General features: G+C 42.5%; 2 protein-coding genes across 2 annotated transcripts in view; one reads left to right on the forward strand and one right to left on the reverse strand.

The window, feature by feature from the left end:
- The window catches only part of mysm1 (Myb-like, SWIRM and MPN domains 1), a gene marked incomplete at its 5' end in the record, with an annotated part of 34,755 nt that overhangs the window by 11,592 nt on the left and 6,853 nt on the right, over window positions 1–16,310 (reverse strand). The window contains 2 exons of the mRNA XM_080720832.1: window positions 14,772–14,875; window positions 16,064–16,194. Of these exons, the coding sequence (XP_080576958.1) occupies window positions 14,772–14,875; window positions 16,064–16,194 (235 nt within the window). The remainder of the gene's footprint in view (window positions 1–14,771; window positions 14,876–16,063; window positions 16,195–16,310) is intronic.
- LOC308300103 (C-C chemokine receptor type 4-like) lies at window positions 13,012–14,554 on the forward strand (the record flags this gene model as incomplete). The annotated part of the gene is made up of 2 exons (XM_080743871.1): window positions 13,012–14,088; window positions 14,522–14,554. The coding sequence occupies 2 exons, from the start codon at window positions 13,012–13,014 to the stop codon at window positions 14,552–14,554; spliced, it is 1,110 nt and encodes a 369-aa protein (XP_080599997.1).

The raw sequence follows: 16,310 nt of genomic DNA on the forward strand, positions 1-16,310 counted from the left end.
AGAAAACCAACTTTTGATTCAGCTGCTTGCATGAATGATTAATATTTATTCCCTGAGGCCGATTCTACAAATGCCTTCTAAAATCAATGGTTCTCACTTTCAACATTTTTCTAAAATGTTAGAAAATAGCAGCTGTACAAGTGCAGTGTGTGGCACGAAGTGATGCACTAGTGGGGCGGCATAGCTCAGGGGTAGAGAAACTGGTATTAGAGCACGAAGGGTATAAATCCCGAAGGGTTCCCAGTTCGAATCCGGGCTCCCCCTGAGTTAATGTCGAAGGGTCCTTGGGCAAGACTCTGAACCCCTAATTGCCTCCGGTGAGTAGGTTGGTGCCTTGCATGGCTTCCTCCGCCACCGGTGTATGAATGTGTGTGTGAATGGGTGAATGTAATGCACAATCTATGTAAAGCGCTTTGGATTAAAAGCGCTATATAAATGCACCATTTACCATTTACCATTTAGTGAGCTTGTACATCTGCTATTTTTGAATGGCCATTGCAAAATTCTAAAATGACACGGTTGCTTTCTGTGTTTTAACCCTCTAAGGCCCACGGTTGTAATATTACAACGTTTGTATTTTATCCAAAAAAAGGTTTAAATAATTTTATTTTAGCTCCCCCTACCACCTAAACACCACCATTGGATTCTATTGTTTAGTATTACAATGCCATTGGCCACAATATTTGCATATAAATACCCCCCACAGGGGCTGACATTCACACCCGCCACACCCGCTGAAATTCCAGAGTTTTGACGAACAACATCTCACTTTTTCATGGAAGCTATACCTCACAAAAACACAAGTAAAATGCCTGTACTATTTTTTTTGGTGATCATTAGAATGTCTAGAACATGTACATATGTTATTATTGTGAAAAATATCCCCCATATGTAAATTAGAGCATGATTTATGATTTTTGATTTATGGCTATAAAATCTTACAAAAACATTTTTTTGAAAAAAACATTACATTTTCCTCTTAATAGGACTCCTACAACACCATCTTGCAGATGACACCACGGTTATAGGACTAATATCTAACGATGATGAGAGGGCCTATAGGAGGGAAATTGAAGAGCTAACCCTATGGTGCCAGAATAACAATCTCTCTCTAAATGTTAGTAAAACAAAAGAGATCATCGTTGACTTTAGGAAATCTGAAGTCGATCACAGTCCCGTAACCATAAATGGTTCACCTGTAGACATAGTGGACAGTTTCAAATTCCTGGGTGTTCACATAACAAACTCACTCACATGGTCTCAAAACAGCGAAGGTATCCTTAAGAAAGCGCAGCAGCGACTGTACTTTCTGCGGCGCCTCAGGAGATTTGGCCTAAGCACCAAGGCTCTTGTTAATTTCTATCGCTGTACCATAGAAAGTGTATTGACAGGATGCATAACAGTGTGGTTTGGTAACGTGACTGCTCAAGACAGTAAACAGTTACAGAGAATTGTGAAGAGAGCTGCCAAAATCATTGGCACAGAATTACCACAGCTACACACAATCTATAACACACGCTGTAAGAAAAAGACAGAGAACATCTTAAAGGACAGCTGTCATCCCGCCCATTCCCTGTTCTATCTCCTCCCTTCAAAAAAACGTTACCAGAGCATCAAATCTCACACCACCCGTTTCAGTAATAGTTTCTATGCTCAAGCAATCAGGCTGCTTAACGAAGAGATGGAAGCGAGACGTAGGTAGTCATGTACAATATACGCAGCTTTTAAACTGTACACTGTCACACTGTATGGTTGTTTTGTTGTTTTTTGGGTTGTCCTGGGTGACCTGTTGTTGTCGTATTGTTTTGTGTGCAATAAGGCTGAGAGTGCTCTTGGCACAAGCATTTCATTGTTTGTCTGTACTTGTATGGATACGCATTTGACTAATAAACCGAACCTGAACCTGAACCTGAACCTGAACCATCTGATTTTTTTCAATTTTTTATTTCAAGTATTTCTTAATGCGGGCCTTAGAGGGTTAATGAGTTAATTGTGAATTCATGAGTATTGAATATCTACCAATATGAATGTCAGATGTTACAGAATTATTTATTATTTATATTATTTATTTAGACACGTTATTTCTGATTATGTATGACATTTTAAATGAATAAGCCATCGCCACAGCTCTTGTATTCAGCTTTTGGCTTCTACACATAACCTCTAAACTGGCATCATGCATTTAATCTTTGTACATGTCTATTGATTTACCTTGTGAACACATTTTCTGTATGTCTATGTATGGCCTTCAAATAATTATCAGGGATTTTCAACTGGTGGTCCGTTCTGCACACCGGCTTCAAACACCCACCCACCCACCCACCCACCGCACCCACCACCCACCGCAGGAGTTTCTTTCCCCTAGCCATCAGACTTGTGAAATAGTGCAATATCCCCTAACCTTTCTCCTATTTGCTGCTGAGAACTGCTTGTTGTGCAAGATTGCTTGTTGTGCAATAAAATCTCTTTCTTGAACTGACAGTTATTCTATTCATCAGTGGTATTGTAGTATTTTTGCGACCAAAGGTCGCAGTATACCATGAGAAATGTCGCAGCTTGTCTCCATCTGTGTCAGTCCTTCAGTCAGTACAGGAAGTAATGTCACGTGACATCATGTGACATAGGGCTGTCACGATTAGGATTTTCTCCAGACGATTAATTGTCATACAAATAATCGCCGATTGACGAATATATCGTCTTTTTTCCCCCCTTCATTTTATGCCACTATGATAATAGGCTTTGAGCTCATACTCACACTGTACCTTAATGAGCAATTTAATTGCTTTTTAAACATCAGTTCAGTGGTGTAAAGTAACTATTAAGTACATTTACTTGCTAACTTTAGCCCTATTTTATACCGTAGCTATTTGAAAATAAATAGCCGATCTGTAGGCTCACAACGCGTCGCGGTGCGTTGTGAAAATAGCCGATCTACAAGCTCGCGGTGCGTTGTGAAAATAGCCGATCTACAAGCTCACAACGCGTCGCGTTGCGTTGTGAAAATAGCCGATCAACAAGCTCACAACGCGTCGCGGTGGGTTGTGAAAATAGCCGATCTACAAGCTCACAACGCGTCGCGCTGCGTTGTGAAAATAGCAGACAACTGCAAAAATAGCCGACAGCTGAAAATAGCGACAGTAGCCTAATAGGCCTAATGTTTATCACGACCACGATCGAACATCTATAGTTAGTTAGTCGCCGTCTGTGTGTAATCATCATCATCATCCTCTCTCCACAGCAGAGCAGCAGTGCTAAGCTTAGCTCTGGTCCATAGCGTTAGTGGAGGGAGAACTCCACTAACGCTATGGACCAGAGCTATGCTAAGCTAAGCTGCAGTAAAGGCACTGACTCCAGTCCTCTGTGTTGAAACGAAAGTGAACGCCTTTTTCTGTATCGTATCAAAAGGAATATATAGTCCCGGGATGTGTATGGTACATGTGTCTGTTCCGACCGTCTGGAAAAAACAAACTGTTTAAGCATTTTTAGTTAGCCAGCCAGCCTGCCTGTGCTGTGTGACAGTGCGTGCCGTGCTGCTGTTGTGTTGACTGACTGAGGAGCAGAGGAGGACCAGCATTGAGCGTTCACGGGTCCCCGTGGCAACAAGGGGGAGGCGCATTCAAGAATGCAAGTGTTGACGTGAGGTTTAACTTGTTTAAGAATGGTTTTATTGTCAAAACTCACTACTTTTTTAATTAAATTAGATAATTGACGATAATCGCGAATATGAAAAATATTCGCGAATATGAAAAATAATCGCGAATAGACGATTATGTATTAATCGTGACAGCCCTAATGTGACATCACCTCATCAAAGATCAAACCCTGGATATCCAAACTGTGTCAGTCAGTTAGTCCGTACACATTTTTTTTACAGTCTATGGGTTGGTTTCCTTGTCACTGTGACATCACAGGTGATATCATAGGTGACATCACCTATGTAAAAGTCCATAAATGGGTATCCCTTTTATGCCCATATATGGAGATCCCTGATGTCATTGATTTGATATATATCACTGGCCATATGGCAAACAGTATGGGCATTCACAGATGATGCCATGTTAGGGTATGCCCATATATGGAGATCCCCAGGCATCAAACCCAGGCCCTAACTTGCCAAGGCCCTGCTTGGCTTTACTAATTAACATAAGTGTTATGCCCATACATGGAGATCCCTGTCCCTATGGGGCTTTTAAGCCGTGACATCATTTTGTAGTCAGACCTCCAAGCAGATTTATTGTCAATATCTGTCCCTCGCTATTTCAACAGATCCGAGACAAAAATAACGACTAAAGTATAATTCTACCACTTTCCTTTCAACAACAAAGAGAAGAAAAATTAGTAAATAGTAAAAATAGTAAAAAGATTCGCTTTTTTGGGGGGCAAAAGTTCTTCTCTGCCTACAAAATGATGTCAGACTTAACAGCCCCATTTCATCAATATTAAGGACATATCTGGGAATGCCCATATTTGTTTTGTTTTGACTTAACATTGTTGACTATCATGCTGGGGTCTCCATATATGGGTAACTGGTTTGATATACATCACTGGCCAGATGGCCAAGAATTGGCGCGACCTCAGTCCATTGTCGCCCTGAGGTGTCTTACTAGTAGTATTGTAGTATTTTAACATGCATTGCGACCGTCAGGTCACAGTTACTATGAAAAGATCCACCGGCTGTCAGTTTGTCTGTCAGTCTGTCCGTCACGTCACACTTTTGTCCTAGTCATATCTCTGCCACTGTTGGCCCTATCAATGCCAAACTTTGCACACACACTCCTTGGATGGCAAATCACAACCTCCACTACACTCATTTCTCACATGGCCCTCTTCTAGCGCCACCATCAGGCCGATTTTTGCAAAACACATTTTTGGACACTGCTCCTACAGATTTTGGCCTAAAATCACACAAAGCGGTACACAGTATCTCTAATTTTGATCATTTATGCATATCATGTAATACATCTCTCTATCTATCTATCTATCTATCTACTGGTGGTCCGTGAAGAGGTTCGCAGTAAACTGCCCATTCATTTACACCATAGGGGATTTTATTATCAGCCATTAAGTCGATACAAACCCGAAGTATGTATGCATGCCAATAACTCTAGTTTTGGTAAAAACATGTTTTAACTAGAAGCAGTGCTCTTCCGAGCACAGGTCTCCACCAGGCCACACAAATCGGCCTGTTATAGCGCCACCATGAGGCTGATTTAAAAAATGTGGGGCAGAGGTTCTGAATTAGCATCCAGGGAGTGTGTGTGCTCAGTTTGGCAGCGACCGGGCCAACGGCGCCGGAGATTAGCTGGTAACAACCAGGCCACACAAATCTGCCTGTTATAGCGCCACCATGAGGCTGATTTGAAAAATGTGGGGCAGAGGTTCTAGATTGGCATCCAGGGAGTGTGTGTGCTCAGTTTGGCAGCGATCGGGCCAACGGCGACTGAGATTAGCTGCACACAAACTGCGAGGACACACGCACGCACGCACGCACGGACGCACGGACGGACGGACACACGGACGGACGGAGGGGAAAACATACTCTCCCTCAGCCTTCGGCTGGTGGAGACAATAATGAGTGGAACTGCATTACCCAGACTGCTAAAAATGTACATCCGGTGAAATCGACGTCTGTGATTGGTGGAGCTTGCAGTTACCTTGGAAATAGCTACTGCCCCCTGTCAGCCCGGCCGAGTAATGCACTTCAGGAGAACTCCTGAGCGAGTGTCTTTTACAAATATGATGCACTATTTTAAAGATAAGAGCTTCCACAGAGATGAAAATCACTACATGTCAGTCCATATCCTGGCCTGGATAACTAAACTGAGCGTGGTTTATATGGGATACATGGTAACCCACATATGAAGCCCACATATATAATGCATTATGAGGGCATTCATTATGCATTATAATGCATTCACAATGCTTCATAACTACATGCTGAGCTCAGTGACACTGTCCACAGACTCTGTCAAGGGACATGTGTATATGAAACACCTGTGACGTTCTGGATGAGTTGTTAGACACAATTCACAGAGCTTACATAAAAAAACAAATATATTTTACATATCACGGCGAGTGGTATTTCCAGTTTAGTGTGGTACGATGTGTACTTCCGTAGGATTTTTGTGCTAAAATTGTTTTTTTTGCAGATCCTGGTTCTATAGAGTCCAAACTATGAGAAAATGATGGGTGCCAACTTTTCCGGACCCCCGCCCCCTTTCTGGGGGTCATCTAGTTTGGGACCTCCCAGAACAGTACGCCAGCCAGTTAATGTCCAATTTTCTTAATATTAGGATTGTTTTGTAGGTTTTAAAACATTCTGAGTTCATTTATTACACTTTTGAAGGAGCCAGAATAACCTTTCTGGCTTTTGGTTGGGGTCTTTCCTCTCCTGGGACCCCCCAGACGTACCCCTGTGCCTATCTCAGTAATCGCTCTGCTCCTCCTCCAGAAAAATGTCACATTAGATCATAATTGAATAAATGTTTTTTGTAGCTGGGCTCTAAAAACAAAAATGAGTAGTAGGCAAATACCAGGGGTCTTCCACAGGGGCTTCGGGACCCCTAGGGGGTCCTCAGAGTTACTACATAGTGTACTTCTAATGATTTTTTTAGCTGAACTTAGGCTTTTATAGGGACCAAACTGATGAGTGTCAGATTTTCCTGACCCCTTCCCCCTTTTCTGGGGGGTCATCTATTTTAGGACCTCACAGAACAGTATGCCAGCCAGTTAATGTCCAATTTATAATACTGGGCGGCCCAGCGTCTAGTCGGCGACCTGGCCAACTCGGGAACGATGTAAATAGAGAATGAATGCCCCGCCCTTTAATGCAAACCCCATTATACCTGTTGTCATAGGACCTGTTTTGACCATCTGTTTGCCTGTGTCCATTTATGCCCATATATGGAGATATCTGTATCTGTCTGTCTGTCGGCGTCCATTTTATGTCCATATATGGAGATCACTGCAGATATAGTTCTGGGTCCATTTTATGCCCATATGCCCATATATGGAGATATTTGTCTATTTGCGTCCATTTTATGCCTGCCCCACCCTTTAATGCAAACCCCAATATACCTGTTGTCATAGGACCCGTTTTGACCATCTGTTAGCCTTTGTCCCCACCCTTTAATGCAAACCCCAATATACCTGTTGTCATAGGACCCGTTTTGACCATCTGTTTGCCTTCTGTTAGCCTTTGTCCCCACCCTTTAATGCAAACCCCAATATACCTGTTGTCATGTTGGCGACCTGGCCAACTCGGGAACGATGTAAATAGAGAATGAATGCCCCGCCCTTTAATGCAAACCCCATTATACCTGTTGTCATAGGACCTGTTTTGACCATCTGTTTGCCTGTGTCCATTTATGCCCATATATGGAGATATCTGTATCTGTCTGTCTGTCGGCGTCCATTTTATGTCCATATATGGAGATCACTGCAGATATAGTTCTGGGTCCATTTTATGCCCATATGCCCATATATGGAGATATATGTCTATTTGCGTCCATTTTATGCCTGCCCCACCCTTTAATGCAAACCCCAATATACCTGTTGTCATAGGACCCGTTTTGACCATCTGTTAGCCTTTGTCCCCACCCTTAAATGCAAACCCCAATATACCTGTTGTCATAGGACCCGTTTTGAACATCTGTTTGCCTTCTGTTAGCCTTTGTCCCCACCCTTTAATGCAAACCCCAATATACCTGTTGTCATGTTGTCATAGGACCCGTTTTGACCATCTGTTTGCCTTCTGTTAGCCTTTGTCCCCACCCTTTAATGCAAACCCCAATATATGGAGATCTCTGCACACACAGTACCGGTTGCGGAAAACTCTGATGTCAGACATCAGCTCCGCATTCGGGGATTCATTTTATGCCCATATCTGGAGAACGCGCGTGCCGGTGGGAAGAACGGTTCTCGAGATTCACATACATACATACACATTCACAGAGATTTTTTGTTGACTCCTGGCGTACGTGATGTCAGAGCCTTTTATGAAGTGATGTCACAATGAGTCAGCGATTGTGCCGATTTCCTCAGGAACAGCCTGATGTTAACAATCAGCTCCGCGTAAGGAGATTCCGAACGTTTCGCGCCGCTTCGGGAAAAACGCATGCCGAGTCGGGCCGAGGCCCGGCACTGCACTCCGCGCCGCAGCGGGGAACGCGCGTGCCGAATCTGAAGCCGGTGGGACGAACGGTTCTCGAGATACGCGGATTACAAACAAACAAACAAACAAACAAACAGACAGAGATTTGTCGCATTTATAGATAGATTAGAGCTGTTTTGAAGGTTTTAAAACATTCTAAGTTCATTCATATATTGCACTTTTGAAGCAGCCAGAATAACCTTGATGACTTTTGGTGGGGGTCTTTTCTCATCTGGGACCTGGGACATTACAGTCCTTGCTCTGCTCCTGCTCCAGAACAGTGTCAAATTAGATCATAATTGAAGGATAAAAGCTTTTGTAGCTGGGCTCTGACAACAAAAATGAGTAGCTAATACCAGGGGTCTTCCACAGGGGGTCTGGGACCTCCAGGTGTCCTCAGAGTTACTATAGGGGGCCAGCCAAATCTCTGGTCACCCCAACCTCCCAGTCAGCCAAGACATCTGACTGGAAAATACCCCCCACTCTCTGAATTCCATCCATTTTCTTCAATTGGTGGAAGCTCAGGGCAATTTGTCAGGTGTCATTTATACTGCATTGTTGGCATGGAAGGTATGTGGTAGCAGTGCAGCTCCAAGTTTTTTGACTGAAATCCCATCCCATTACCCTGCATTATCACAGATGCAGGGTTGTTGGATCAAAGTGCTCCAATGACTCCAAATTTTGATGGAAATAATTAAGCCTGGACAGTGGACATGATAATAGTTTGTCACAGGGACATACCCCAATCCAGCCTTTGATGCTGAGGTCATACATTCAAGATGTATGACAAGATGACTGTGTGTGAGTGTGTGTGTGTGTGTGTGTGTGTGTGTGTGTGTGTGTGTGTGTGTGTGTGTGTGTGTGTGTGTGTGTGTGTGTGTGTGTGTGTGTGTGGTAAATGGACATGTTGTTCTGCGTGCCTGCTCTGACATCACACTCTGGCTTCACTGTGATGGCACACTAACAGCATCCCTTTTATGACCATATAGCCTATGGAGTTCCTTGATGTCTTTTATATTAAGCCCATATCTAACAGGACTTCATATGGGAATGCCCATATGGAGGCACATCGGCCACATTAACAGAATCCATATATGGCTAAGACAGATGGCCAAGACAGCCCATAGCTGTGTGGCTGGTTCTATAGACAGGGATCTCCATGTATGGGCATAAAAGGGTATGATGTCAGTTGTCATAGACATCATAGGACTTGCACATAACAAATAACTGAGTTAGCATGTTTGGGCTCTCACAGAATATCTCCATAAAGTATATGGATCTCCATATATGGGTACCAGGCGTCTCCATATATGGGTAACTTGTCCAATATACATCACTGGCCAGATGGCAAAGAATTGGCGCCCTGAGGCATCTTACTAGTACTGAGAATACTAATAAACCATCAAGTACACTACATAAACCCAGGATGCATAAAACTAACAGTTTCTTTTTTTCTTTTTTTTTTATAAAAAAAACTAACAGTTTCTAATATTATTCAAAAAGAGAGCAAATTGTAGAACTGGTTGCAAGAATAGGGCCAAAACTGAAATAGCCGTTTGGCTGGCCCCCTGTAGTAACTCTGAGGACACTTGAAGACCCCTGGTATTAGCTACTACAGGTACAAAAGCTTTTACGCTTCAATTATGATCTAATTTGACACTGTTCTGGAGAAGGAGCAGAGCAAGGACTGCAATGAGTACTGAGATAGGCACAGGGGTCATTACGGGGGTCCCAGGTGAGGAAAGACCCCCACCAAAAGTCAGAAAGGTTATTCTGGCTGCTTCAAAAGTGCAATATATGAACTTGTTTTAAAATCTTCAAAACAACTCTAATATTATGACAATTGGACATTAACTGGCTGGCATACTGTTCTGCGAGGTCCTAATATAGATGACCCCCCCCCCAGAAAGGGGGCAGGGGTCAGGAAAATCTGACACCCATCATTTTCTATACGTTTGGTCCCTATACAAGCCAAAGCAGTAAAACATGTATTTTAGCAAAGAAATCCTTAGAAGTACCCTTCGTATCACACTATGTAGTAACTTTGAGGACCCCCAGGGGTCCCGAACCCCCTGTTGAAGACCCCTGGTATTTGTTACTACTTATTTTTGTTTTCAGAAAAAAAACCTTTATGCTTCAATTATGATCTAATATGACATTGTTCTGGAGCAGGAGTAAAGAGATATCAGAGATAGGCACAGGGGTCCGTCTGGGGGGTCCCAGGTGAGGAAAGACCCCAACCAAAAGTTAGAAAGCTTATTCTGGCTGCTTCAAAAGTGTAATAAATGAACTCAGAATGTTTTAAAACCTACAAAACAATCCTAATATTAAGAAAATTGGACATTAACTGGCTGGCGTACTGTTCTGGGAGGTCCCAAACTAGATGACCCCCAGAAATGGGGCGGGGGTCCGGAAAAGTTGGCACCCATCATTTTCTCATAGTTTGGACTCTATAGAACCAGGATCTGCCAAAAAATCAATTTTAGCACAAAAATCCTACGGGGGCTGTTTTTTGGACGCATCGTACCACACTAACACTGCAAGGACGGAGACTGAAAATGACATAAGACACTGTCCCTGTTCACCATTATAGCCAAGAAGAGACAGACATGGACCAGTAATTATTACCTGTAATTATGCCATGGACATGGACCACTAGTTCAATCTTGGGTCCGCAAACTTGTCATGCAAATAATCATATTTGAACCCCCCACCCTGACAAGCACTTAGAATTGTAGACATTACATTTAGTTTGACTCGGTTCCACAGATAAATATTGTGAAAACAGCCAAACTACACGCTCACATATTTTCGCAATGTTTGCCAAAGATGACGTGTCAATGTTATCATTTACTGGTAAGTCGGAGGTCAAGAAGTTCCAAGAAGAAAAGGGAGTTGGAATCTCAAAGAGGAAGTATTGTGAAACAAAATACATCAATGACTTTTTTTGTTCATTATTTACTTTTAAGAGTTTAAGCCTAAAGCTTTTCCCCCACAGCCATTAACTCTTTGAGTGTCCCCTTTTTCACCACTAGAGGGCCCCAATGACCAGAGAATTCTACTTAGACAGTGCTGGTATATGCACAAGCCCTGCAGCCATGACATGCCTGAACACTTTCCTTTGTACATGTACAGGAAGAGGATGAAGTTAGCTTGAAGTTAGCTATTGGCTACCAAGCATTTTAGAAGATCTATTTTCTGCAATTTAGCCTCGATTAAACCTTGCACACCTCATGCATGGGAAAAAAACAGAGAAGAATGAGCTCTAAAAAATCCAATGCAATCCTGGATTGCATTGGAGTGGATTTGTGCAGTTTGTTCACAGCTTTCAAACAAAAAAATCCGATTGGAAATCCGTTCAGGCATTCTTGAGATAATAGCCATTATGTTTTACATGTTATGTAAACAAAAATGGCTGCCCTGTATGTTAGATGGGGTTGTATGGGGGTGGAACATGCAAAATCGCGATTGAAATTAGGGATGGCCAAATGGAGATTTTTTCTTAACCGATAACCGAAAGGCCTTATCAGTTAATTAACCGTTAACCGTTAAGGAAATGTGTTCAAAAATGCGCTATTTTTGCGATTTAAAAAAAAGGAAAATACACCCGTTTTTCCCCATAATAAAGTGCCATATTTACACATTACAAACAATAAAACTAGGAGAAACAAGAATACAAATGTTTTCTAAAAGAAATGTGTTTTTGCAAAGAAACCGTGGGATTGAAATGATCAATCTGTAATGTGATGAGTTTTCGCCAGGCACGTGCGCACATACAGCAAAGGGGGCTGGAGCCCTTAACTTTTATCAACAGAATTGTCCACCAAAAGGCCCTTCAGCCCATGCCTCTCTAACATTCTGTGCACTCCCTGGCTCTCGCCTAACAAAACAGACGCAGCGAGATGCTCGCATGTAGAGCAATAACTTTCAATCGTATGACATTTGGAATGGTTGAATCGGCTAAACGTGATGTCCATTTCATTCATTTTCTTCTCTCTCGACCGTGTTTTGTGTGTGCTGATGCAGCGATCATTGAATTTGCGACTCTGAGCTGTGTTATTTTCGCATATCCTAGGCTACTCTGTAACCAAGACGACTTTAGCGTTCCTCACGTCGTCAACATGTAACATTAGAAAGTTGTGTTTTAAGCTCTTCTTAACGGGATTCAATGTGACGGCGGGTCTGTTTTGTAAAATCCAATCGACGACGGAGCATTGGTTGAACAAGTCAGCGTGTACGACTCCAAAATCAAGCAGCGTCGCAGACTCACAGTTGCGTGAATGCATGTTACACAGACATTGGTGTCCCAGAAATGTGTGACCACAGCGTAGTTGCATGGTTGTCTTGGTTGATGACTTGATGTTGCGTAGATATTGGTGTACGGGGCTTTTGGTGTGACACATGGGTTGATTTCCTTTTTCTTTTCTTTTTTATCGGTCAAAATTGACCGTTAGTGCTTACCGGTAACCAATTTCTTATCGGTTTAACGGTAACGGTTAGCCGTTGGCCATCCCTAATTGAAATCATGTTCACCAGATTTGATGGGGTCCAAAAAAAATTTTTTTTAAAAAAATTTTCAAATTTCTTTTTTTTTAAAGCCGAACTAGTTCGGGATCGGCACTCTGCGATACGCTAATAAAGCCGAACTAGTTCGGGATTGGCACTCAATGAGTTAAATCAAATACGTTATTAAGAATTTGATGAAGTATTAGTTAGTTAAACATATTTTAATACATTTAACCCTTGCGTAGTCTTCACTTTGTGTATATCCCCCCTGGCGGACACAATGAAAGTATTTTGAAAATTAACCATTTTGTCATTTTTATGTCCTTCTCTACAACAGGTTGAATAGTTCAGCCATGGCGGACGACTACAATAACTTCCTCGACTTCCTCAACGAATACAATGACACCACCGACGATCCAAACACTGTGGTTGACAGGGTCGTCACGCTCTGCTCCAAGAGCGGCGTCAACAAGTTTGGTGCCAGCTTCACCCCTATCTTCTACTACGTCAACTTCCTCCTCAGTTACGTTGGCAACGGGCTGGTTCTCCTCATCATCTACAAGTTCGAGAAGCTCCACACAGTGACAAACATCTTCCTCCTCAACTTGGTCATCTCCAACCTCCTCTTCGCCTCCAGCCTTCCCTTTTTTGCCACCTACCATTCGGACCAGTGGATCTTTGGCGTGGCCATGTGCAAGATGGTCAGCAGTGCCGACCTAGTGGGCTACTACAGCTCCGTCCTCTTCCTCACGCTCATGACGTTCGACCGCTACTTGGCCGTGGTGCACGCTGTGGCCACTTCCAAGAGCAGGAAGAAGACCTACGCCGTCTGTGCGTCGGTGGCAGTCTGGTGCGTCAGTGTCTTGGCCAGTCTCAAAGAGCTGGTTTTCAGAAACGTACGCGAGGACAACGAAAATGGTCTGATGTGCGAGGAAACGGGATACGACGTGGATGTCATGAACCGCTGGCGCCAGTTCAGCTATTATCAACAGTTCCTCGTCTTCTTCCTCCTGCCTTTCCTTGTGTTGATGTTCTGCTACATCAGCATCACCGTCCGCATCATCAACACCCGTATGAAGGAGAAGTGCCGCTCCATCAAGCTCATCTTCATCATCGTCTTCACCTACTTTGCGTGCTGGACGCCGTACAACGCTGTCATCCTCCTGCAGGCCATTAGAATCTCTTCCAACCGTGAAGACGCAGAGTCGTGTGCCGAGTCTGACAAGCTGGACTACTCCCTGTACGTGACGCGCAACGTGGCGTATCTGTACTGCTGCATCAGCCCAGTGTTCTACACCTTTGTGGGCAAGAAGTTCCAGAGCCACTTCAAGAGACTGCTGGCCAAGAAGATGCCCTGTCTAAGACGACGCATGAGCCTCACCAGCACCACCTCACAGAGAACACCTCAGACCAGTGTTTCTCAAATGGGGGTACGTGCACCCCTAGGGGCACGCAGAGGTACTACAGTGAGTAGTACTTGAGAGAAAATGGAAAATGTAAACATTTATTTTACTGTTATGTTTGAGGATAAAACATTGATACATGTATGTGAAAATGCTGCTCTGTAAAGCTTTAATAAAGCAATAAGCCACAAGAGGCGAGTGGTTACCGGGGTAGTATACACCGGCTGAGAGGCGTTGGGAAACACAAGGCGCTAGCCGAGTGTTTCCGACCCTCTCACGTTTGAAGGACCCTCTCACATTTATTCTCTAATATGCCATTCTGTTTTTGCACTGTTGGAATTGGCTGCTTTTCCGTGATGGATGGAATAAATCCACATTCAAAGACGTATTTGACATGTATTTAATGACGGCGGGCTGGGCTGAGTTGGGCTGTGAAAATTGATGCCGTCTTGCGGGGCAGGCTGGGCTGGATCAGAAAATGAAAAAACCCTAACCCGCACATCACTAGTGTAAATATGTTGGTAAATTGTATTTTTTTATTGATTTCTCTCTTTTCCCCTTGCAATATTTGCCTCTGAGATGTAGTGGAGTAAAAGTAAAAAAGTATTGAAAATTATATACTCCAGTATAGTCAAAATACGTACAGTACTTGAGTACATGTACCTAAGTTACTTTCCACTACTGGTTTCTAGGCACTAATGGACACCTACCATGCTCTGCAGTCTCTGGGCGAGCTGGTATGCCTCCAGGACGTCTTTACCCTCCTTATGCTTGGAGCGATCCAAAACCCTAGGGCGGTTGTAAACTGCTTGCTCTATGTGGGGTATTAGCCGAGGGAGAGAGAAAGAAACAGTCAACCTCAATTCAATAACATATTTTCAATACTTTAAAACTGCGCTGTCCTCTCACTTTGAGATGACCTGTTCATGTTTTGACCAATCATCATTATAACAGCTATGTGTACTGTTGTTGTTGTGTCGTGTATCGTTGTATGTTTTGTTTTGTTTACTGTTTTTTGTTTGTTTTGTCTGATTGATGTTGCTTGAATTGACTGAAAAATATATTCTCTTAAATGTATGTATGTAAGTATATTTTGTAATTTGCGAGATGGTTCATCTCAAGGCGTTATTCCTAATAAAAATAATTTAACAAAATGACAGAGGACTTTACCATATACAAATGTATACACACAAATTCAGCTGAAAATGTAAGATTTTAGTTCACAACGTGTAATTTTTGTCAGCTGACGCTGAGGTATGAAGTAGGGATGTCACCGAATAATCGATTTTCGAATATTCGTTCGATTAATCAATATTCGATTTTAATATTTCATAATCGAAAATCGAAAAAATATTAATATTTGTTTTCTTTTTTTTTCTTTTTTAATAATATTTTTTGGCTTAGTTAGTTAGTTTCAACCAATATATAGAATATAGGCTAACAATAGTATTAATGATAATAGTAAATGGCCATTGATTTATTATTCACACCAGCACCAACTGTAAACTGTGTAGACAGAGTGAACGAGCACAGCAGAGTGGCAGCTGCCTGCTACACACTCCCCTCCCCCCCTGTCTCAGACACAGGTGTGATTGATTCAGGCTTGATTGTTTGGTACTTGGTAGCCATCATCAAAGAAAAGGGAAAACAGCGTCCTCTGTATTGTAAAGCATCACAGAATCTGTTCTTGAGAGATTAGGTGAACAGTACACTGGCACACTAAAAAGAAAGATGAAGAGTAGTAGTTAGGCTACCAATTACCTGAAGAGCCATGTTGTACATATGTAAATGTGTATTGAAATCCAGTAAAAAAAAAAAGAAAAACAGAAGAAAAAAAAATGTTTTTTTTTTCTTTTTTAATAAAAAATAATAATAATAATTAATTATCGATTTTCGAATAATATTCGATTATTGCTATAGAATAATCGATTTTGATAAAGGTCCATTTTTGACATCCCTAGTATGAAGCAGCTTTGAGTTGATAAGCCCAGCAGTTGCTTACCACAGTTGAAGTTGATGGCTCCTATGAGCTCCAGGTACGTGTGTACCCTGCCGATGCAGTTGACGTCTCCGCAGTTCTTCAAGCCCGGGCGCACCGATGTCTTGTTCAGGTACTTTGGCTTGCTCTTCAGCCTGATGAAGAATAGGTAACTAATCAGATATGGCCACAATTTGTTTTACATTTTATAAACCATATGTGCAGTTATAATTTTATCCTATCTCTTGATGTACCTTGCTCTTTACTGTAC

This window comes from Nannobrachium achirus (genome assembly GCF_963921795.1).
Source record: "Nannobrachium achirus genome assembly, chromosome: 1".
Classification (NCBI taxonomy): domain Eukaryota; kingdom Metazoa; phylum Chordata; class Actinopteri; order Myctophiformes; family Myctophidae; genus Nannobrachium; species Nannobrachium achirus.